This window comes from Serinus canaria, chromosome 3, assembly GCF_022539315.1.
Source record: "Serinus canaria isolate serCan28SL12 chromosome 3, serCan2020, whole genome shotgun sequence".
Classification (NCBI taxonomy): domain Eukaryota; kingdom Metazoa; phylum Chordata; class Aves; order Passeriformes; family Fringillidae; genus Serinus; species Serinus canaria.
In genome coordinates, this window is record NC_066316.1 from 41,912,008 (window position 1) to 41,925,625 (window position 13,618).

General features: G+C 36.6%; 1 protein-coding gene across 1 annotated transcript in view; it reads right to left on the reverse strand.

The window, feature by feature from the left end:
* GALNT2 (polypeptide N-acetylgalactosaminyltransferase 2) overlaps window positions 1-13,618 on the reverse strand; it is an 89,901-nt gene that overhangs the window by 12,799 nt on the left and 63,484 nt on the right. Inside the window, exons 8-11 of the mRNA XM_030236274.2 lie at window positions 9,200-9,287; window positions 5,343-5,430; window positions 4,694-4,797; window positions 743-869 (exon numbers count right to left, since the gene is read on the reverse strand). Coding sequence (XP_030092134.1) covers window positions 743-869; window positions 4,694-4,797; window positions 5,343-5,430; window positions 9,200-9,287 — 407 coding nt within the window. The remainder of the gene's footprint in view (window positions 1-742; window positions 870-4,693; window positions 4,798-5,342; window positions 5,431-9,199; window positions 9,288-13,618) is intronic.

Consider the following 13,618-nt stretch of genomic DNA (forward strand, 5'->3'; position numbering starts at 1 on the left):
CTACAACTGATACAGCCTTGATCAAAATGCCCTCAGTACATTCATGCAATACTTTCATCCATAGTAAGTCAAAACCACTATGAGCATGCTGTTCACAGCACTTTACAGAAGGGAAACTGAGGAGACAGCTCAGTATTTCAGCTACTGCTATGCATGGGTACCAACAGAAAAATTAACACGCATATTAATCTAAGCCTTTAAAACTGCAACTTCCTAGGTCTATAGAAAATGCATTTTTAAACATAGCACAGAAAAGGCAAATATTATAGAGAACCAAGTTGCCAACAGACTGGCATAAATCTGAAATCAGTCTCCATAATCATTTGCGTCTCACATGCTGATCATGTATTAATGAAAAGCAAGCAAAGCATATTCATAACTTAGTGAATTGTGGCTTTTAGTGAACAATGAAACTGTTTCTACAAATGAAGCTTCATGACAGTTTTGAAAACACAGCCTTCTTTAAAATCAAATACATACAATATTGATGAAATGCCAAGCTAAGCATTTCCTTATTTTCCAGATTCTCAGTCTGTGTCCACCAGAAGTTTCCCTCTTTGAGCTCACAGGTTCTTCTCTCAACCTACATAGCTGACTCCAAGTCATTAGTTTCTTTTTAATTAATATTTTACCACGACAGACAATATTGCAAATTTTTCCTAAAGAGGAGATCCCTAAAAGGAAATTACTGCCACCTGCTGACCGCCCGAGGAAACCCAAACCATTGCGATTCAGCACTCACCTTGCAAACACAGTACCGCTCCCGCCGGGAAACGTGTAAGGATGCTGTTTGCGGAATACATGACCCACTCTGCTGCACGGGATGATTTCTAGGCTCCCACCACATTGCCAAACTCTGAATGAGATCTCTGAAATAAAAACAGGAAAGACAGACCAACAGTGTAAAATACTGTTATTTTCTATTATATTTATTTACAGAGAAGGCTTTTAGTGATTGTTGTTGAGAAGATCAAGCAAGACAGTTTTTTATAAGTTGTAGGCTAAACAAAGGCATATATCTAAAGCATTTATGATTCTGCAAGCTCAGCAGAAACAAACATACTATCTTGGAAGCAAAATGTGTATCTTCTCTTATCTAAAGTTACCAGTGTTGCCCAAATCCATAAATCCTGCAATTTGCCTGTGAGTTAGGTATATGTGCTTTATCTGAACAGCAAACAATAGCAGACACATTTAACAAATAAAATAATGAGCTAGTTTATAACAAAATTTTCAGCTGAAAATAGAATAACTGAAGATAAGTGAAATCAAGATAAACTAAAATAACCAATAGATTTGAGCTGTTAAGTTATTACAGCAGATAAACAAACACTCCCAAACAGTGGAAGGAATTACATCAAGTCAATGCTGACTTGAGGATAGACCAAATAAGAACATAACTTCTGTAAATTGAAGGTTATGGACAGTACGCCTCTAAGCCAAACTGATGATCTGAACCAGCAAGTGATGACACAAAGGTCTAAAACTTTTCTCAATTTCAACTTCTGATGGCAGAAGTCACCTGAAGAGATAACTTTTCCACATTAATTCCAAGTCAGTGCAGTAAGAAGGCTGCTTCCAGCAGCACTATTTGAATTTTGATGATTCCCCCTTTAGTGCAACAGCTGCTACTAGACAGCCTTAATTTCAAGCCTCTTCATAACCATTCAGTGTTTTTACATAGGTTAAAAAAAAAAAGGCAGCTCTAAATTGCAGTCAGTGTGTATCTTTTATGACAAACTAAGTGGCATGCTTTCTTCCCTCAGAAGCCCTCCTCCACACACACAGAAGTAATACTAGCAGAATTACTTGAGAAACTAAGTATGAAAAAAACAGAATGAACATAAAACCTCACAACCACAAGTTAGAGAATATGCCATCTTCATTGCATGTCCAGGGAAAATTTAGAAAAAATAAAAGTAAATAAAAAGAGATGCTGTGATTTCAGCTGTTGACAGTGCAAGTTAACTGTCTTTCTCCTTGATGGCCATATTCATGAATCCTAGATAGTCAACACAGCTGCAGCTATAGACAGATCGTACTCCAAAAACATGAATGACAACATTGTCTGACAGTATTCACATAAGACCACAGGCAAAATTAATTTTTCGTTTTTGTACACCTTCCAGCACCTTAGAGTGTGAAGAATCTCAAAAAAAGTGAATATTATGCAAAATAGCTCAGTGGGAAACACAGCAAAGGACGAGAATACAGGGAGAAGCAAACTAATTCTTATTTGCACCAACATGGCTTCTAAAGCCTGCATGGAAAAAGAAAAAAAATATACAGCAACTAAAACTCAAAACAACTCCACAAACTCCTTTAAGACATCTCTTTTGTTTTACTCAAACATTAGGAAATGTCAATACCAGAGCAAGTTCAATGGACATAGTTTTTAAATGAAAAGACATAAGCAGCATGTCAAAAATTGTTTATGAAATCAAGTTACATTTCTGTAACAGATTTGTTCTTTTTATTGGAGTGTGTCATCAATATAGAACACAAGGAATGTCTTACTCATTCCCTGATTTTAGGAAAACTAGTAAGAAAAGCCTAGGTTTTCAAATTAGACCCAAACCTTCTCAAGGTCCACCCAGCTCTCTGGTATACTCTGATTCTCCTAAGCTAATCAAAAAGCATCATAAATACACTGAGAACTGAAGTTTCTGAGTTAGAGAAGAGATTGAACTAATCTTGATCCACTTTTTGTACAGCACACATGCATTACCAGTTACATTTAGCAGCAGTCTGAGAATGTACCTATCTTCATGGTAATTTGGGCAATTTAGAGAAAATACTGCAGGCTCATCTTAAAATTTGTCAAACTGGTACTGACATGTGAACAAAACCTCATAACAGCTGCTCTGTACATGCTTGAAGGAAAAATGCTAGCTTTTATAAATGAATATGATGTGCAGAATTATTTTGCTAGTCCATTTAGCATTTATTTGCATGTAACACCAAGCCCCTGATGTAGAGCTATACTTGAGAGTAAAGAGGCCTGACAAGTGTGCACATTGAATTTTAAACTGCACATCACAGATTTCCAGTTTTCTGGTGCATGTGTCATTTATTGCCAATTAAATCATATGCCATGTGATTTTTACTCATCTTCAATTAGTCTAACAACTAGGAAGAAACCATTAGCTGCCTTCTGCCTGCTTTTCAGGCACCCCCAAGTCTCCACTTTTTCTTCCCTTGGAGGGGGAGGAACTGAATACAGCAGGAGCAACATAAACATCCCTTGGCATCCTTGAGAGAGAAGCTGCTGCTTGTGCCCTTTCCTGCTATTAAGGCCTCAATTATCAAAGCATAAAAGTAGGTGCTAAGTGTTCAGAAAAAAACTCAGTAACTCAAGAACACGCTTGTAACTAATCAAATATTTAAGTGCTTGAGTGGCAAAAGTGGTTTTCAAAGTGAAAAGAGTATTGCTGCATTAAATTTATCCAATGACTTTCCAGGACATTTAAAAAATGAAAAATTATTGTGTTTACATAAATACAATTTAGCAATATACAGCCAAAATAGCAAGACAACAGAAACATGGACTGTAACTGCTCAAAATACCCATAGGGTTTCTTTGAGCACTGCACAGGATGGTCAGAGACAGGACTGTAGGAACACCCCTTCCAACTTTTCAGGGCATTACAGCAGCGTGGAACATTTGGTTACCATGTCTCCACACAGCAGACATTTCCTTGTAGGCCAAGCATATGCTCAATGCATATGCAGATTTCAGTAACTCAAAATACTTGTGGGTTTTTACAAGTTCAAGGTATTTCAGGATTTTGCAGCTAGCATGTGCAGTAGAGAAGCTCCTCTGCTTAGAAGCCTTCCTGAAACGCATTACTTGGAATGTCTGAGATGCATCTCTACCCCAAAAAAATAAACTAAATGACAAACTGGAATTCTTGAGGAGGTGTAAAATTCTGTTTCTTTCAAATATTTCTTGTTTTAAAACAGGTATACTGGCCTTAACTGGAGAAAACCTCTGCACAATGCTGTAATGCAAATAGCCAGAAAAACCTACTAATGCCAGATTTAAACACCAGGTCAAAGGAGAATGGCTAAAGCACAAATTCTCTCAGCCCCTCCTCCCTCTTGCCTAAATCTCACTCATGTCAACATCTGAAAAGAAAGGGCTTACAGAAAAAAATGCCTTCTCAACCATTAATATTTCATAGGGCTAAAGAAGAGGTATAAAACAACAAAATTCACTAAGTTTAGATGCCAGGCAGAATACTACTGGCAAAGTTCAGAAACAGATAATTCTTCAGTCAGCTAAGTTAATTGATTTACTAAGGTGTATGTAAGAACATTAAATTCATTCTCCTGCATTCCATTTTTCTTGATTAAATTAAGCAACATCTTAAAAACATGCCTTCAACTGTCAGCATTTAAACATTATTATATTTAATTACCTATCTACAGCCTCCAATTTTTTTACCAACCAACTTCCATTACAAAAAAAAGTCACTGTTCAATGAGCTTATGCTTTTATTCCCTCATATTTAGCATATCATTTTTCATTTAATTCTTTCATTAAAATATATGTTTTGGATTTTGCCAATAAAGTCTATGAAATTTAAATGCTTTTCTTTGCACAAAATCAGGAAAACCATGACTCCTTGACAGTAAAGGAAATTATGAAACCTGCTTTCAAGGTTGATCAGAAGGTAAATAATACACATACCTAGGTTTTCTCCACCCCAAACATCCATCATCATGTCATACTTCCCTAGTTCTTCAAAATAGGATTTGTCCATCACAAATAATCCCCCAGCTATCATGGGTGTCCTAAAGAAACAAGAAAAACAAATTAGTCACAGAACCATGAACATGGGGGTAACTATTATTTGTACATCAAGATTAATAGCTTCTTGAAAAAACTTGCAATGTTTTTGAATGGAACTTATTTTGCATCTACCACTTCAAATGTTGTTTCCACACATTCCTATGGCACATTTCTATGGCCATGACCACCTTCTGAGGCAGCTTCCAAATCTCCACTTGGCACACAAGTCGCTTACTTTAGGGGGGCAATTTGTGCCAGCAAAAAACCATTAAAACTGATGCTGTATTTTTAACCCTCAAAACACACCAACTTTAAACAGAGTGACATGTACTTTTCCTTAAAGGTAAACAATTAACTAGTGTGTTTTAAATGATTTTTTAAATATCATTTATTTCTCAGAATCTCATAATGCTCTGTATACATGAATGAAATTTCAATTTTGATGTAAGATATGGTGAAGATATTCTTTCAGACTCAAAGAAGATGATTTCTAACTCTCTTTAATTGCAAAGTACAATCAGTTTGAGAAATAGTGGTACAGACATACTTTATGGGAGCAACTGGATTTCCTTGTCGTGCTCTTCTTTGTTCTGGTGTCATGTAATCCCACTTGAATACAAGATTCCAGTCAAAGCCTTAAAGAAGAAAAGTAGGATGTTAAAATTACTGAGGTCATCATTCAACTTGTAGTAACAATGTTCATTAAAAACACCAGGAACTGTAATTAAAATGAAAAATTTAAACTTGTGCAAAATTCTGGGTAGAAAACAAATAAGAAGTCCAGATGAAAGGTAAAGAAAAAAGAGTAAATCTCAATCACCAAATAACTTTGGATCTCTTGTCTTCATCTATTTCACGAAGTGGGAAACCCAAGTGGCTTCCTTACATCAAATAGAAAAGATCATATGATGATCTTCCAGCCATTACAAATGCTCACAATAATCTTTACAGAATAACTGCATTTCCACTCTTTAACAGTCATCTCATATTTACACTTACACAGGCTTTATGCAGAACTCCTGGAGGTATCTTAACAGCAAGAGCTCTCCATCATGAAGGTCACACCAAGTTAAGTAGGTTCCACTTATCTTGTCAGCATTCATTTAACTTCATACTTTAAAAACATTGTGTTTTTAAATGCATCATTGTTTAGACCTGAGGCAAGTGCTAGAGCACCAAAATCTTACTTTTCTTATGCATATATAAGTAAGTGTGAACACACAGTAACAACTGGTCTGGGCCTGTCGTGAGTTAAGCACAGAAGCACAAAGATCACTTGAACATACAAGATCAATGGGTCACCTATAGCAGCTTTCTACATTAGAGCCATTAAATGACCTCTTTTAGGCAATGATACAGAGCTGGTATAGGACAAACTTCCCATAGGAAATACTTTCATAACAGTTTTTGTGCTGGGTTATGCTCGTAATCATGAACATCTATGAAAAAACTGCACAAGACCCATAGCCCTCTCCCAGTACACCTAGCAAATCAGCCTTGTACACTCTGCCTGCTGCCAAACACATTTAGATCCTATGAGGTCACATAATGAATGATTTCCAGATTTCTGGTGCACAGATGTCAATAGTTTTCATTCTCCAGTATAAAGATAAAGCAATTGCTTTGTGGAGGAGTGGAGAAAAAAGCTAATGTAAACAGACAACAGTTACAGCCCTACAAACTGCCTGTCTGCATCCGTAAAGGTGCATAGCAGTGACTGATGAAGGAAGTTAAAAACTCTGCAGTTTTCACTTTAACTCATGAGATACTTATCACACACAATACAGAAATTACCCTGAACAGTCTTTACAGCAGGCATGGCAGCTCCTTCTCTCCATGTCTGAGTATTTCATGAAACATTGCACTGTAAAAATGAAAGACTGTCAAACTACTCCAAAACTCCAAGTAGCAAAACTGAAAAAATGGCTACAACCCACAGCACTGCAAAGCCTCCAGCATGAAGAGTAAAGTGAGTTCCAATAATTCTATGCAGTTAAAAAGCCACATTTCATCCTAGATAGCCAGCAAAATTACTTGCATCTGGGAGAAGCTGAAAAACGCACTGTTCTGCAGCAGCAGCAGTGAGAGAGGCAGTTACTGTGTACTCCAGTGAACACAAGGGGTCTCTTTTGGAACACAGCACTCTCACTAACTGAACAAGTGTATGAAGTCTCTGCCCATTCAAAACTGGTTTTCCGTCTCCATTTTCACAGACTTTGGGAAAAATCTGCACTTAATGAGATAGGATCAGTAACTCTGTAAAAGGAGTATTTTTAAACACAGTGCATATCCAGTATGAAACTCTACCCAGTGTAAACTGCATCACAGGCATACTCTAAATTATTAGCTCTCAGTTAACTATAACTTGTTCCAGTAATTCTGGTGTTTCTCAGGGTAGCATAAACAGTTTCAGAAACCCCCCTCAAAATCAAAACAAAAGAAACAACCAAATAAAGAACGTGTAACATTAAATGCATGGATTTAGTTTTGGCCACACTTGGGAATTACTTCAGACTTGTCCACTTAGAAAAAAAGTGTGTACCATTTGCTAGGTTGCTTGTCTTGGGTGACTAAGTCCTTTCAAGACAGACCAGGCACAAATGCTGTCCCAGCTGTTTCAACTCTCCATGCTTCAGCCACACAGACACCGTACCTAAGGTTGAAAGCATAGTTCGGTTTCCATGTTTAGACTTGGCCTCAGTGAAAGTGTCCTGTGGTGCCAAATGCTGTAGTGCCTCTAATATGGCAATCTGTCTTTTGGGAACTGACAAATATATTATTTATATTTCAACTGACCCTCAAACAGCTTGGCACACTAGTACGTGCAAAATCTTCATTAAGGTCAAAAAAAGACAGTTTCTCACTCCTCAATCAGAAGTATGTAGGATTCACGCACCTTAAAAAATGAAAAACCCAATCTCTTATCATGTACAAAAGAAAAAAATGAGTGCTAAAAAATAATAGATAAATGAATGAATTAGGTAACACAGATTCAAAGATAAAGCATGAAGGGCAGTAGTAAGTGAAACAATCTCTCAATCCTCTCCTGCTTAACTTGGGAAGAATTTAGCATGAACCCAGCAGCAACTGATCGAAGGCTTCAAAAAAAGAATTCCTCCTTCTCCTCCTGCAGACAACAGTAAATGCCACACAATGGCATAGGGATTTCTGTAGTTAATATTTAATGAATAGATTGGGTAAGGGCCTTAAGGTTTAATAATGCTGGCACATACGATAGAACAGAACTATACATTAACACACTGTGAATATATGCACCATAGGTGTCATTTCAAAACATTAATTAAAAGGATATAGAACCTCTCACCTCCAGATCACTCGTGAACTTGTAGCATATGCAACATTATGCAAATATTGCTTTTATTTTAGTTCACTGCCAAAACCGAGGTGACCAGTCAGAGACTAGAATCTAAAAGAATAGACTGGAAACTGGTTTTTCCTTCCTCACTTCAGGAAGTCCATTCAGAAAAAGATAGGACACTGTGAGAATAGCACTCTAATTTTTATATTGTGGCTTATTTTACACCTTTTATGCAGACAGTTCTGTTTCCAGGGTTGTAGGAAGAATTATTTACAAATAATAGTTTAAAAAGGGGGGTAGAGAAGAACTATTTTAAATATTAGATTCTTGTTAGCACTGAAAAGTTTTAAAAATCTGTAATAGGTAAGGAGTTTAGCATGCAGTTGCCCTCTCCCTCTTTGAGAAAGAAGATGAGAATTACTTTTTTATTTATTCTTATTTAGGGCTTCAAAAGCCTTCTTGCTATTTGCTGTCAATACTTTACACTACCTAGACATACTGAAATTGTAGTACTTCTCAGTTTAAAGGCGGATATTTTCAATGGCAAAGGTATAAACACTACAAATTTTCATGGTCACATGTGAGTGTTTTCACAATTACAGCTAATGGCTAACAAACATTTATTTTTTAAAACACATTCCGAAGCCTTCTGCTTACTCAGAAGAGTTTAATTTTTTAAGTAAACCAGCATCTTGAAAAAAACCTCATAGACACTGCATTGTTGATGGGCTTCTAAACTAGTGAGCAATTAAAGCCTGTGTTATCTAAAAAGAGAACCATATGCTCTGGCTATTAGCTTTTCCTGACACAGTTACACAACCCCAGAAACCTTGGAGCAAGTCTTTCATATTGGTAAAAGGCAGCATAAACTTATAAGAATTAGTATAATAAAGATGAACTTTTAAAGGAGAGAACAGTGAGGCCAATTAAAATTTAAGCCAAGAAGCAAGTGACCTATGGAACTTGAAACTAGATCTAGGAAAGGGAAGAACAGAATGTTAATTGCCCATGCCACAACTGCAGTGATTATGAGCTTTGATTCTTGATGGGTTTTTTAAAGTCTGTATTCCAGTACAGGTACATACCGCCTTTTAAATCAGCTGACGCCCCCACGTACTGGAAGTTGTCCATATTAATTACATCAATAATAGGAGACACAACTCTGGTCTTGTCCTAAAATAAATGTTAGAAAGTAATATTGAAATAATGAAATCAATATATAAAGATTCAGGCAGGATGTGATGTTGAACAGTTCAGCAGGATTTCATTAGCATGTCTCCCCAACTCTCCCCCTACTTCCAAAGAGCTTGTGCTGTGAATAGCACTGCTCAGCACTGCTTCAGAGAGCAGAAACCATAGCATAGGGCATGACTGGAAATCCTCTTTCTAGTCTAGGCTACTTTTATTCAGTAATCCCCCTCTTCTGACTTGCTCTTGAGGAAGGCAGCAAACTTGTGGTTCTAAAGGCAGTCAAGCAAACAGCCCTTCCATTCTTACTCTTAAACCCAATGCAAAGAAAAGCATCCAGACAATTCATATTTTTCACAGCAAATCTCCAGCCATGCAGTGGACTACAGTCTTATCATTGCAACCTTTAAGAGACACTTAGGACTTTCTGCAATCATAAAGGTCTTAGGTTAATGCCAATCCATTTCACACTAGAAGAATCACACTTCAATAACAGATACTCAGATAGGAAAGAGAACCTAAAAAGCACCTCAAACTCATGGATACTATTAATCTCCAGCAGTTAAGATTCCAGTGGTACAGATAATCACAGTCCTCTATCCTACCATGGTCTCTGAGCAATGTTAATTATTTTAGCTAATGTTTTTGCCAAAATAGTTTAAGAACAAAAATCTTTGCAACAACTCCACATGTATTATCCAGCAGAATCACAAGATCTCAGTGTTCTAAAATAAGACTCATCTAATGTTAGAAATGCAGTATCAGAGTTAAGCCAGTTTGCCTCCATGAGTTATTGCTTGAATTCAAAATAAAAGTTTGGAGCTACACAATTTAACCTCATTCAGAGAACAGATAACTTCAGAACAGCATATCATCAAATCTGTGAATATAAAAAAAATGTTTTGAACAAACAGGAGATATTTTGGTAACTCCCATTATAGAGAAACTGTTCTCATGGTTAAAAGAAATACAACCTAAACATCTCAATTTTAGGAATTTATTTTATAAGTATGTCTTGAAACAACACCACATATATTCTAAACAGTGGTTCAAGCAACATGTCACCCTTATTAACCTGGATTATACAGAGCAGACTGGAACCAAATTAGTAAGAAAATAGCTTGAGGTCATAAGAAGAGACTTAAAAGCAACTTAGACAAATGCTTTGCTTGGTCCAATAAGAACCTTTAAAAACCATTTTCTTTTTATTGAACCTTAACTATTCAATCTCTGCTGATTTTAAATAAGCCCTAACTATATAAATGGCATCTACTAGGTCATTCTGCCTGAGAGAGCAAAAGGTAATGAATTTCTGTACCATCCAAAAGAAGAATTCAAGCAAGCCCAAGAGAATTCAAGCTGAAGACTAAGTGAAAAGCTGAAGACAAATTGCTTTTTCCATTCCCTTTACTATCACTGCAGCTATGCCAACCAGGCTAAAAATTTGCTTTTATGAGAAATGTAATATAATATCTAATCTGGTCTCCTACTGAGAATTAATTTGTTTGGTCTAAAGCAAACTTGAAATATAAACAAAAAAAGGCCAACCTGTCATACTCCCCCATGGATCACATCTCTGGCTCCTGTTTCTGCCAGTGACAGCCTCAAGCCCATGTTTGCAATGGCAAGCAAGGCACAGTTTTGCTAACTGTGTTGTACTTGGGAGGCAATTACAATTTACTGCACCTTCACTGAAAAGGTGTGTGTGTGTGTGTGTGTGTGTGTGTGTGTTTGTACACCTTCCTACATCACTGAAATGCTTTAGATGTACCCATGCCCTTATTTTAGGCATTCTATACATAGTGATGGAATTAGGAAATTCCTTTAAATAAAGACTGATGAGACAGAAGATATCAGCCTGTCCAGTTATTCATAGTATAACTATGGGCATAAAAGACAAAAAATGAAAACATCCTTCCTTTCTTTCTCATTTATTTCTTAGCTGAAATTGAGGCAGCTTATACATCTATGCCCCTCTCTAAAAGTATTTTTGAAGATTTGTTTTTCAAATGATTCTACTTGGCCAGGTTGAACCTGGAGGTAAAAGCTGCCCAAGTTATCAGGTGCCACATTAGGCAGAGCTTCATTTAGGCTTCAGCTTATCTCCACCAAGCTACATAAGCAGGTAGCATGTTGTCTCTATACATCTGAGCTTTTACTGCTGGCCTGATTATTTCTATCACTATCAGTGCAACACCACTTGCTACACCTAACTCCCAACTGTTTCTCTGACAGCCACATAGCCAGGCCATGTGCATTCAGTCCAGTGTATAATCCTCACATTGTTGGCTTGGAAATGTGCTGCCCTTCTGTGACTTGAAATTACAGGATTTGCAAAGCAGAAAAAAGCTCTGTACATTCTTAAGGCGAATCTTTGCAGAGATTAGAAAGCTGTTAATGCAGAGACTGCTAAAAGAGAGCTTGCAAGTCTCCAAATTACAGAGTTCACTCATTTAAAAGACTAAAAAGCAGCTGGTGTCTTTAATCACACCATGGATAAATAAGTACCTTGCTTTAGGATAATTTAATGTAGAAAATCTTTTGCTTTCTAATGGAAGGCACAACTGGAAAGCCAAGTACTTCTTGGTGAACATAATGAAAAGAAATAGCCTGCAAACACTGCAAGTCTCTAGCACCTGAAAATTTGTAGCAAACCACATCATCTTGACAATTTATAAGAAAGTTATGAATACTCTAGAGAAATAAGCTTTATATATTGTTCTTATAAACCATGAGAAATTATCCTAGAGATTCTGCATTCATTGCTTCCCCCTTCTAAAAGTCTCAAGACACTTCAAAGATTAAACTTAACAATACTCTTGAGAAAATATAAATATTTTCCTTTTAGCATCAGTTAAAAGTGGACTCACTCAAAGTCAAAAAATCTGAGACAGACATGAAAAAGCAAACCACATCTCACTTCTTAATCTTAGTTATTTCTTCCTTTTAAGATCATCTCTGTTTAAAAATACCTTCCTAAATGTGACAGAGGATTTACTGCTATGCTATGAAAACAGATTAGTTCAGTGCTGCACCAGAATCTTTCAATTTATTTTTCTCACACAATTGCTGAATTCTAAGAACAGAATGTCAAAGTGTTTAGAAATTTGAAAAGGAAAAAGCCAAGTAGATGGGTGCCCATGAAATTCTAGTAGTTATAGATGCTTTCAGAACTGTGTATACTTATTACTTTGCTGACATTTTTGAGGAATCAAAGGGTTAACCTCCACTGGTCTCCTCATTTAATCACATACACACAAAAAAAATCTAGAGGGTATAAAAGGTAGCCTTAGAAATCAAGCAGAAAACCACTCCTCAGGAAGGAGCAAAAGATAGACCAGCTCTAGGTTACACGAGTATCTGTACACATTCTGAACTCTAAAGTGGTCACCTTGTGTGTATGATGCTTCTGCATTGAGCTTTTGCTCAAGTTGCTGTAGAAAACTCCCTACGAGAATCAGACCCCCTCCAGAAATGCTAAGCAAACATGGCTCCTGATAAAAGGAAGATATTCTAACCAGGAAACCATCTTACAGAATAAAACTGTGGGGTGGATCATGCTTCAATTCAGGAGGAAAGCTTGAAATCTCCGGTGTCAGAGGGAGAGCTTTCTAAAGTGGTTATAGTACATCAGATAGAATTCTGTAAAACTGACTTGATTCAGACTGTTTCCTGGAAGCTATAAATTCTTATATTGTAAGACACACAACTAATCTCCTAAAACTCCAACACAAATAAATGCCAAGTAGGCAATTCAGGAACAAAAAGAAAAAAAAGAAGAACAAAACACACTTTCCACCAGATATACTATAAATGCAGCTGCCTATCAGAAAACACAGTATTCATGAACAGAAGCCCTGACCTGAAAAATGTTACCAGTGAGAGCAGAAAAGAGTTCACGTCTATTCAGCTTCTTGTCACAGAGACTACCAAAAAATGCTGCCAATTAACATCAACTAACATATTCTGCCCTGTGAGCTGAATTAATCCATTTAAAATAACAAAGAGTTATCATATACAATACATAAACACTAACCCAGCCTTAATTATTTGAACAACCAGAAAACTTAAAAGCTGCTTTTTCAATCCCCATAGCTGTTGGCTGGTCATCTTTGCAGATGACAGTTAAATGGGATTCTATATTCATTATTTATTTAACAGTACATCAATCTTTTAAGACTAGAAAAATATATTCATACAGTTGAAAACTATTCAGCGGTACACAATTAGTGTGTACTATGGTGACAACTGGAAGCAGTGAGTTTTGAAGGATCTAATAATTCACATGCCACTAAAATGTAGCTGCAGCAAAAAGC